A 10,000-nucleotide genomic window follows, 5' to 3' on the forward strand; every position below is an offset into this window, starting at 1 on the left:
CGGCTAACTTCTGTAGACAATGCTTGGCCTTCAAACAGACTGGGAGATGGTTCTCCCCCTTAGCTTTAAAACTTTTTATTTTTGCACCATTGGATGAGCTGTGTATGGTTTATATTCCAAAAAAATCCATGGAAGTGTAAAAGGAAGGGAAGCATATACCTTTATATGGGAACAAAGATTTATTTTCCTTTTAGCAACTCAGCCTTATTGTATGACATTGTTCTGTTGGATTATCGGTTAAAAACAATCATTTGTATTTGCCTTTTGTTAATTGGAGTGAATTAAATGTCAACAACTACAAGATAAAAACACCATTGTTTTTTTTGTCATTTGTATGTGTTACACCTAGGATTGATTAGTCCGCATGCACAATATGAAAGAGCCCAGACAAATGAACAGTGTAAATATTATGTTTTATTATCAAATACACAGATTTTCTTGTGTACTTGAGTAAACCTCAGATACTTGAAGATCATTTCTAAAAGGAGTGTAAAAATACAAGAATCCATTACATCTATCACTTCACATCACTGCTAGCTCGGTAATACTTCAGACCAGGATAACATGCTGGCCACCAGTAAAATACATTAGTTTCTGAAATTTTATAATTATATAATGTTGGATATTGTATAATTTGGAGTTGTGGGTGACTGAGAACATAATAGCGGTAATTTAATGATCTCTGCTTACCATAAAAAAGAAAACATGAATGCATATCATATTATACATGCATACTGTATGCATATCATATAACTTGTAATGAATGTCTTCATAGGACATAGCTTGCCACTAATGCCAGATGGTCGACAACTACTAACAAGCAAATCATTTAGCTGAAATAACAGCAATATGATAAAATATGATATGATAAAAATGTTGATTGGCTGGAGGAAGAGATGACGTTGAGCTAGTCATCGTCCTTTTCTCAGAGTCCAAGTTTTTAGTTGGTCCACACATAAAAACAACAACAACGCAGTGTGGAGAAATGCACAGCATGAGTCAAAGTGGTGTTGTGCCTCCACGGAGGATGAATAGGGACTTCACCCAAACAGGCTCTTTCCAAACGACACCAGGTCATCCTTGGCTTTGTCCTTGGCTGCATCGGCGGCAAACTCGCCAGCTATATCACCGAGCTGGTCCGTCAGGTCTGAAGTGAGACAAATTTATTTTCAAAAATGAAGGGAAACAACTACAAAGAGTTTTTCAGCACCGCAAATGACCTTCCTGAAACATAAGGTAGTAGATGAATAAAGGTAGTGATGTCTGAAAACACTACTCAGTTGTGGAACATGCATAACATCCCTGCAGTCGCCTCTGTGTTAAAACATTTTTACTGGTTAATTTGAGGAACTGTGTGATCCTAAAGAGCTCCCTTTCTGTTAACTGCTTAGGCAGAAAAAGCACATACCATTGGTCATTGTTATACAATTTGTTTGAGATAACAGGGTTTTCCTCTACCTCCTGAATCCTTGGATGCTCCTCCGCTTTCTTTCTCCGACGAGACGAGGCCTCCAAGGCCGCTCAACAGTCCACCGCCTCCTTTCTCTTTCTCTCCCTCCGACTGGGACGAGGGGAAGAGGTCTCCCATGCCCCCTGTCTCGTCCTTCTTGTCTTCGCCGCTGATCATCTCCTTCACCTTCTCCTTGGCCATTTTAGCTGAAGTCATATATAAAAAAAAGTCAGCATTACTTTGAAAAGTTTAAAGTGACCTTTCAATAGAGTACCTTCAAGGGTCTTAAAAAGAAATCATTTGGATGTCTGGTGTAACAAGCTGGCATCCGTTACACTGGCATCAGTGGAGCTTAATTTTTCACTAGATGCCCTGTACTCTGCGTCAGAATGAAAAAACAAAAAAAGCAGCATTCCAGTCCAGACGGTTTGTTACGCTTCCAATTGTGGAAACCATTTTTGGACATTTTGGCAAACTCGACTGAGCAACTGAGGGTTCAAATTCCTCCAAAACAACTGCACACACTGCACCATAATCTTTTATCAATTACCTCAATCACAGAAGAAAACAAACATATTTGACATAAAAGAGGTTTGAATGATATAATGAACTTGGATCTTAAAAGAGGTTTGAATGATTCAATGAACTTGGATCTTAAAATAGATTTGTTTGTTTACTTTGTATATCTCTACCGTGAGGACATCCTGTCACTGTAGTAAACAACAGAGACCATGAGTAATTATATGGAACCTGCGTGGAGCCTACAGTACGTGATTATGGAACTGCTATGCTTGAATGAACATATCCTCAGTATGCGCCTTGATGGGTGAACCTCAACATAAGGTGGTGTGGCCACAGTGCTTGAGAAATGTAGTCCAGCCGGTTTCCTCTCATAGAAATACCAACAATGCCCCGGAGCGTTGACATTAACAATCTCACATTTTGGCTACCAAACCAAACATTGATGCAAGTTTTCTTTAACACACACACTTACTTTTTAACATCCAATGGAATACACTTGGAGAAATAAGCAGTGAGAAAGTTGTATGCGCTGTAAATATGTTTAGTCTGAATCGAGGTCATATGAGTTGAAGCCTCGCCATATTTGTGGATAAACCAGAGCCTCTTTGAAGTACAGTACATGGAAACTTTTGGAGTCGAGCTCACAGTGCAAAAAGAAGCCCAGCTGCTCTTTCAATTCCTCGCCCCCTTATCCAGTTTCTCACCTGCAGTGTCCACAGCCTGATCCACCATGGAGTCCGCCTTGCCTCCACCCAACATTCCCGAAAGGAAAGACATCTTTGCGAGTTCAAGTCCTGAGTCCGGTCGCAGTAGTTGGAGTGTTTTGGTGAGAGTTGTGTGCGTGTGTGTGTGTGAAGGAAGGGTGGAGGTGGGTCTTATTGAAACTGGCACATCCACTCCCCAAACAGCTCCCACCCCTGGGATGCTGGCTGATTGGCTGCTCCGGCAGGGTGGAGTGGAAAGATGACATCAAAAGCCAAAAAGAAAAGGGGGGAAAAAAAGAGAAAACTCCCTTCGTGACTGTACTAGGCCTTACTGGTTTCCCTGGTAACTGGTTTCCCTTGTTTTGAACTGAATCAGGCAGATCAGTTCACTTAAAAGAGTAAGAAAATAAAACGGTAAAAAAATGTTTTTTGGATTATGAACAAGCAGCCGTGTGTTTTGGGAACTTGCGTGCATAGATGTTTCAGTCTAAAGCAAATTACAGAGGAGTTTGCTGCACTTAAAAAAACCTTAGCCACAGCGTAAGCTTTACAAGATGCCATTTTCAAGGAAAAACACAAGCAAACATATGTGTTGCAGTCTACAGGATTAGCGAGATGTTTTTATGATGAACCATTGTTTCAGTGCTAAGGCGTGGCCTTATGTGCATGTGCATTTCTGAGAATGTTTTTCAAATTTTAAACTGGAAAAGCAGCTGACAAGCTCTCTGTCTCCTCCCAGCGTAAGAATGTTGACATGTGCTAACTTAACGACTTAAAGCCATAAAGCATGATTATCAAAAACACAGACGTTAGAATCTAGCATTTGTTTTGACCTATCAATATGTCGTCCATGTGTAAATATATGATTAAGAATGAGCATGAGGGGTTATGACTTTCATCATAAACCTTTCTGCATTTGTGTATGTGCCAGATGTTCACATGGTGCTTTCACAGAGTTTACTCAGCCCTATTGTATTGGTGAATGCGCAATAAATATTTGATGGCAGAGAACAGGTGCGGCACTCTTGTGTCCACCCTTCTCAGCCTGCGTGTTGCCTGGGTGTTGCCTGGGTGTGTCTCCCATGGTGTCTCCTCCCTGCTATTGCTGCCCGATCAGCTGATGCACTGGGAAATGGGTGTCCAACAATTTGTGGAAGAGTCGAGTGACAATGTCCTTACACCACCTTTGAGCTTAGAGAGGAAATTGCTACATTCCACTTGTGGGTCTTTTTCTTTCTTTCTCCTTTTAATGTTTTAATGTGACGCTCTTGGGATATTTCTCTGGGGTGGAAAATAGCGTTCCACACTGCAGCGATGGTGGTGGCATTCCTGTGGGGGTAGACGGGTCATGTGACGACAAAGAGGAAACCTATTTGAGACGGATGAGCAAACCTGACATAATTAGTCTGAGTTGAATTCTAAGCAATTATGTGATTAATTATGTGAATTATGTGCAAATAAATGTTATGAAAATTCACAAACATGATAATGAAAATACATGAAAATTGGCTCAGACTTTTTGTAGATTTCAAATCATTAGGTTAGGTTAGGTTAGGTTTGTAGATTATTCTTAAGTGTGAATCTAAGTATTCTTTCAAATACAGTGTATCTCTGCAGACATTCTTTCGTGCTGGTGGTATTGGCTTCTTTCCAAGCTGTCTCTACTTTCTGAAGTATTTGCCCCTCCTTAGCAAGTCAAGCATTCCTTTGGTACTGCACAGTCATTTGATTTATTCAACTGTCAATAATAATGTGCCTACTTTCCAAGTCTAGTATTTCACAATTACAGTACTTGCATACTGACACTGGCTTCTAGGGAAAGAAAATCCAACCTACAGTATTCAATAGTGAGACTCTTGATCTGCTTTGCAATGTGATCCATTTGAGCTCAGTGTCTTCCTAATAATGGAACCCATACTCCTGCACCTACTTTTAAGCCGCTTAGTAATAATTATACCCTTATAAAGGCCACAAGTCTAGAGTAATGAAATGGCTGTGCTGCTGTTACATGGTGGTCCACTGGGATTACAGTTCTTAACTTGATTTTGTTTTGCTTGTTTACAGGAAAACATGTTGAAAAACACAGGGAAACACAACTTCTCCTTCTAATGGTAGAGGACTTCCCACAGTCACTTAAACATTACTTCATGGCAGGCATCATTTTATAGAAAACATGTCGACATTGTCATAGTTTTGGCTGTTAACCTCTCGTTAGGCATTGTAACCCAGATAACAGATATGTGTTTACAGTCATTTGGAATTAAACAAAATGGTCTTTATTGAAGTTCCAGTTTATAAAATCAGAGGTCTGGTTCAGTGACAGGTTGTGGACTAGATGAGTCAAGCAATGGTCTATTGAGGTTATGTGTTTGTACCTGTGTGGGTTTAAGCGAATGTATGTAGAATAAAAGCTAATGGCGCCTTGTGTATGGCTTAAAACAAAGATTAGTGAAAAGATATTTGGCCCCCTGGTTTAGAATTAGAGGAAACTCTTCAGTGTCAGTGTTGGACGATCTCTCACAGCAGCTGCTGAAGTAATTTTCTCAGTAAACAGGAGCACATGTCTCATCTACTGATTAAACATTTCACTGCTAACATTCATCCAATCCATCCCTAGATGTCATCCCTCCGGCAATACATCAAATCTCCTACATCAAACACAGTCATACGGTCTCAAGTTTTAGGCTTGGTTCTAGAGTATGTAGTTAGGCGTAAGAGCCCTGTGGTTCTGCTAGTATTCCTTCCTTCACTACACCTCTTTAGTGACACTCATAATGTCCAACCCAGACAAGACAGGCCTACAGTGGCTTAATCAGCAAACCTCACACAGCGTACGTACAGTGTTATGCGTTATCTTCACTGCTGAATGGCAGGAACTACTCTAGCTGACAGCGTGCACACCAAAGGGAAAGGGGTTTGGTTGAGCCAGGTTGCGTGACTGTGAAAATGGCTGGGCGTCTGCCCCCATAGTTGTCTGTCACTGAGGTGTCATGCGTGTCTTAGTGTTGATTGGGCAGGTTTCTCTTATATATGAGCTTGTCTGTCAGTAACATTGTCAGTGTCTGTGTGTGTGTGTGTTTGCATATGATGGGGGCTGAGGTAAAAATGTTTGCATAGTGTGTGCTTGTGTGTGCGTGTGTGTGTATGTGTATGAGTGTGTGTGTGTGTTGCATAAATAAAAAAAATACATAACAATAGTAAAGTAGTAGACAAATCAGCTCCGGTGCCCTTAGCATGATGGTAACGAACTGAACAGCAGGCATGGGGTTGCCAGCAGACGTTCTCCTCCTAACCGAAGAGATGACATGGGGTGGGGAAGGGATCCTGGAGCACGAGGAAGAACATTTAAACCCTGAAAGAGGGGAAAAAGACATGCCAATGATGTTTTACAGTCTTCTATATAAATGTATAAATATTGCTCACAAAGTATCAGGATTCAGAGTCAATTCTGCAATCATATAAAAAGTATCTGTGTATAACTGAGGCTGAATAGGTTGCTGTCGTATCAAGGTGGGTCGTGCTATTTTTAGCTATAGTGATGGCAACTGCAAATGAGGATTTCATCAATTTTTCATGATGACCTTAAGGTCCTTTTTCAATACACATTGAAGTGTGCCTTATAGCTGAAATTGCTTCTGACTACATTACTACTGTCATAGATAATGATGGTAAGATGGTAAGACTATCACTGGCATGCAAAACATTTTTGTAGTATGTTCAGTTCTATTGGTCATTCCACCTCAGCGCTCATTACTTTAGCATACATTGAAAGTACCTTCACTTTGGCAAATGTCAGCCAATTAAACAAGCTCCTGTGAGGGTGCCCTTACTTCCTGGGAAGGTGACCAAACTGTAGGTCTAACTTCTAATGGCTTCAGTGCATCTCTGTCTTTGTCTTCCTGTAAACTCTACCTTTTATCCATCTCTCCACATTGGCCCTAATTTAAATGGTAGACAACGTCCAAAGTCAGTGGCAGTGGGCCTCATGGGAGGTGTGACAAAGATGGATAGATGATGGGAGATGGAGGAAACTAACCGCTAAAGCTGTCATGTGAGAGCATTTCAAAATAAGCCAATCGATTTAGCTTTAGTTCAGTCAATAATCAAATTAGTTTTAGTTAGACTTAATTTCTTTCCCCCCCTTTTCACCTTTACTCATCTCTCTCTCCCCTCCATTTCTCTCCCCTTCTCATCTCATCTCCTTTCCCCTCTTCCTCTCCCCTCATCCTCTCCTGCTCTCTCACCTACTGTGCCGCCTCAGCAGCCTCCTCTGCACCCTCTTCTGTTTTGGTGATCTCCACCTGAGAGAGAGAGACACAGAGAGAACAAGGAAAAACAGAGAGGTTTAAGGGTTAGCAAAGACAGGCAAACAGACGTACTGATGATATGAAATAACCCCAAGCCTTCAAACAATATTCTAGATGCTTACAAGTGATGCAGTGTATTAGCCAAAATTGTCTGTGTGTGCTCAAGGAATATGACCAGGCTTTTGATCAGGAGATATTCAGAAGGTTAGCGCATGACTAAATACCCATGCAGGCTTTGTATGATAAACAAGCTTTTACAAACAGGTCGTTGATCAATGGATGTAGAATGACTGCCCAAGACATTATATCCATAAAATGTCAACGTGATTATCATTACTTTCATAATGATTTCCTTGTAGGAGAAGGTTAGTCATGCATCACACTGAGTAAGTGATGTCCTGTAGTTGAGCTATTGAATCTAATTGCGATCTTCTGTGTGGTGCGCTGTACGGTACACTCTTCTGCTGGCTCCCGTAGTGAAACAATGGTCTGCTATTGTTGTTGTGAGATGAGGGCAGAGGCTGGATGTGGCTCCGCAGAGGCAGACTGAGGATTTAATTACAGAATGCTGCTTTTCTCCTGAGCCGGTCTGAGATCACTGGAGACAACCGGGCACACGTGCACGCACATGTGCTCAAACACACACACACACACACACACACACACACACACACATTTGTAGCTGCTACCTCAGCCCCCATCATGTGCAAACACACACACTTCTGTTTCCTTCTCTCTTTTTTTATTACTCACTCTCATGCACACACACACACACTCACATGCATGTGTGTATCCATTCTGTACATGTCCACATTCTTTTTGTAGTCCACACCCACACATACAGTGCGCGCACAGTCAACAAGGTCACTCACACACTGGCACAGACACACACACACACACACACACACACATCCTATTATGGCAGGACTTCAATTGAATTTGAACTGTGAGCGCCGGTCCCCACTCGATTAGGCTGCCATCCGAAGCCCTTGTCCCTGCGTGCTCCCTGTCTGGCCGGTAGGAACAGAGTTGTTTACCAGCTCTCTCCATGGGCATAAGGCTGGGTGGGAGGCACACACACAGCGGAGCAGGCCAGAGACTGACTGTGTGACAGTGGGACTGAAACTGGGACAGCGAGAGCGAGCCTACCGTAGTTCCAGGGGCGGACATTCCTGGTTCCAGAAAGTAAAAGTCCTGCCATATATTCTTTATACCTGTGCACTTCACACAGGTGATATCACTAACTATCTGATCTACCTGGCAGCTAATTTGGATGAGCTGGTTTACTAAATGGTTGGATCAAATACTTGGCTGGACTTTTACTTTCTGAACCCGGGATGTCCGCCTCCGGTTACCTCTGGTTGTCTCACAGATACAGTATGTTACGTTAGTACTCTTTATTCTGATCGAGGATCAGTATCGAGTCAGCAATGAAGCACTTCAGCAGTGAGCTGGACATGGCATGAGAGGGCACAGAGAGCATGCCATGCATCAAATCCACGATGCCACCCCCACCCTCCCAGACTCCTGAGCTGGCAATCCCCCACATGTGTAAGCACCTCAGCCATTGGATCCTCCTGAGGGGCCACCGAACACAGAGAGTGTGTGTGTGTGTGTGTGTGTGTGTGTGTGTGTGTGTGTGTGTGTGTGTGTGTGTGTGTGTGTGTGTGTGTGTGTGTGTGTGTGTGTGTGTGTGTGTGTGTGTGTGTGTGTGTGTGTGTGTGTGTGTGTGTGTGTGTGTGTGTGTGTGTGTGTGTGTGTGTGTGTGTGTGTGTGTGTGTGTGTGTAGGGAGAGGGAGGAAACACAGGACAAAACAAAACAGGTTTACAACAACAGAACAACACGCAACAGAACACACAAGATAGCAACAGAACAAAAAGCAAGAAAACACACAACAGCAAAACACACGAGACACTTAAAAACATCCTAACTTTCCCAAAAGACAGACTAGGAATAGTATGCTTGTTTTTATGGGGATATTCACATTATTTATGTAAGGGAAACCAGAATATGATGCAACTATAATAATGGATATTGAAACAGCTATGAATTTATGCTATTGATTCTAAAATAGAATAAAAGTTATACGATACTGTGAATGTATAAATACTGTAGATTAATAATAAATGTATAGTAAAAGTCATAGATAGACACATAACAACGAAACATGACATCAAAACACAAACATAAACATGAGTTTTAAGCGTGGACTTAAAACCGCTGAGGGATTTAAGCTGACCTCAGGTAGAGAGGGACAGGATTCCATAAAGTAGGGGCAGCAACAGAATAAACTCTCAAAACTCTGTCACCAGAAGTATGATGGTTAGATGGGGATGGAGATGGTTCATATAGCAAAAAAGGATGCAATGTAAATAAGTGGACATCTACGTAATAGGTTAAAGTTAAAAGATGAAAGATTAAATTAAACAACAACATGCTCCCTCGATAGCTCATGGTATTTTATGATATCTTATACATCTAGTTCCCATTAAAGTCATGTTTGAATCTTCGGGTCCCTCTAGCGTGAGAGAGGGGAGACCTGTTGAGAGATGTGTTATAGATGCCTCCATTAGCAAAATCAATTCACTTACTTAATCACACTCCCTCGCTCACTGGCTCGCTCACCCCATTCGTCTATTCACCCACTCTCTCTCTCTCTCTCTCCCTCTCTCTCTCTCTCTCCATCACTCACTCCATCACTCTCTCATACCTTTGGCTCTTTGACTCCTTCATTCATGTGTTCATTCTTTCATTCATTCTCTCATTCAATTACTTACTCTCCTTCATTCATTCTCTCTCTCTCTCTCTTTCTCTCTCTCTCTCTCTCACCAGGCCGGTTGCTGCCACTGCCTGCTCCAGGCCCTCTACTGCCTTCTCTGTCACCTCGTTGGCACCGGCCACTGCTGCGTCAGCTGCAGTATTAGCCTGATCAGTCGTCTTCTGGGCAACTGGGAGGGACACAGGAGAGAGAGAGAGAGAGAGAGAGAGAGAGAGAGAGAGAGAGAGAGAGAGAGAG

At 42.2% G+C, this 10,000-nt stretch overlaps 3 protein-coding genes across 4 annotated transcripts in view; 1 reads left to right on the plus strand and 2 right to left on the minus strand.

Moving 5' to 3' along the window:
• Positions 1–309, plus strand: part of glud1a (glutamate dehydrogenase 1a) — a 16,530-nt gene extending 16,221 nt beyond the window's left edge. Inside the window, exon 13 of the mRNA XM_062519224.1 lies at positions 1–309. This exon is cut by the window's left edge and continues 1,058 nt beyond it. The gene's annotated coding sequence lies outside the window, so the exon portion shown is untranslated.
• Positions 310–394: 85 nt separating this feature from the next.
• Positions 395–2,837, minus strand: zgc:193505 (uncharacterized protein LOC559113 homolog). Its single transcript, XM_062519225.1, has 3 exons — positions 2,677–2,837; positions 1,459–1,656; positions 395–1,147 (listed from the first exon to the last, which is right to left on the minus strand). The coding sequence occupies exons 1-3, from the start codon at positions 2,747–2,749 to the stop codon at positions 1,041–1,043; spliced, it is 378 nt and encodes a 125-aa protein (XP_062375209.1). The 5' UTR covers positions 2,750–2,837; the 3' UTR covers positions 395–1,040.
• A 2,092-nt stretch (positions 2,838–4,929) lies between these two features.
• Positions 4,930–10,000, minus strand: part of sncga (synuclein, gamma a) — a 9,955-nt gene continuing 4,884 nt past the window's right edge. The window contains exons 3-6 of one of the 2 annotated variants that reach the window (XM_062519979.1): positions 9,814–9,932; positions 8,543–8,560; positions 6,921–6,977; positions 4,930–6,028 (exon numbers count right to left, since the gene is read on the minus strand). In XM_062519979.1, the coding sequence (XP_062375963.1) occupies positions 6,921–6,977; positions 8,543–8,560; positions 9,814–9,932 (194 nt within the window). In that variant the 3' untranslated portion in view covers positions 4,930–6,028. The remainder of the gene's footprint in view (positions 6,029–6,920; positions 6,978–8,542; positions 8,561–9,813; positions 9,933–10,000) is intronic. The other variant, XM_062519980.1, reaches the window with a different exon arrangement.

The sequence above is a fragment of the Sardina pilchardus genome, chromosome 18, assembly GCF_963854185.1.
Source record: "Sardina pilchardus chromosome 18, fSarPil1.1, whole genome shotgun sequence".
Taxonomy (NCBI): domain Eukaryota; kingdom Metazoa; phylum Chordata; class Actinopteri; order Clupeiformes; family Clupeidae; genus Sardina; species Sardina pilchardus.

Coding starts and splice junctions, on each gene's coding strand:
- zgc:193505 (XM_062519225.1), bottom strand. CDS start 2,749: ATGTCTTTCCTTTCGGGAATGTTGGGTGGAGGCAAGGCGGACTCCATG. Junction 1,657..2,676: donor TCAGGCTGTGGACACTGCAG/GTGAGAAACTGG, acceptor ATATGACTTCAG/CTAAAATGGCCAAGGAGAAG. Junction 1,148..1,458: donor AGCATCCAAGGATTCAGGAG/GTAGAGGAAAAC, acceptor GTCTCACTTCAG/ACCTGACGGACCAGCTCGGT.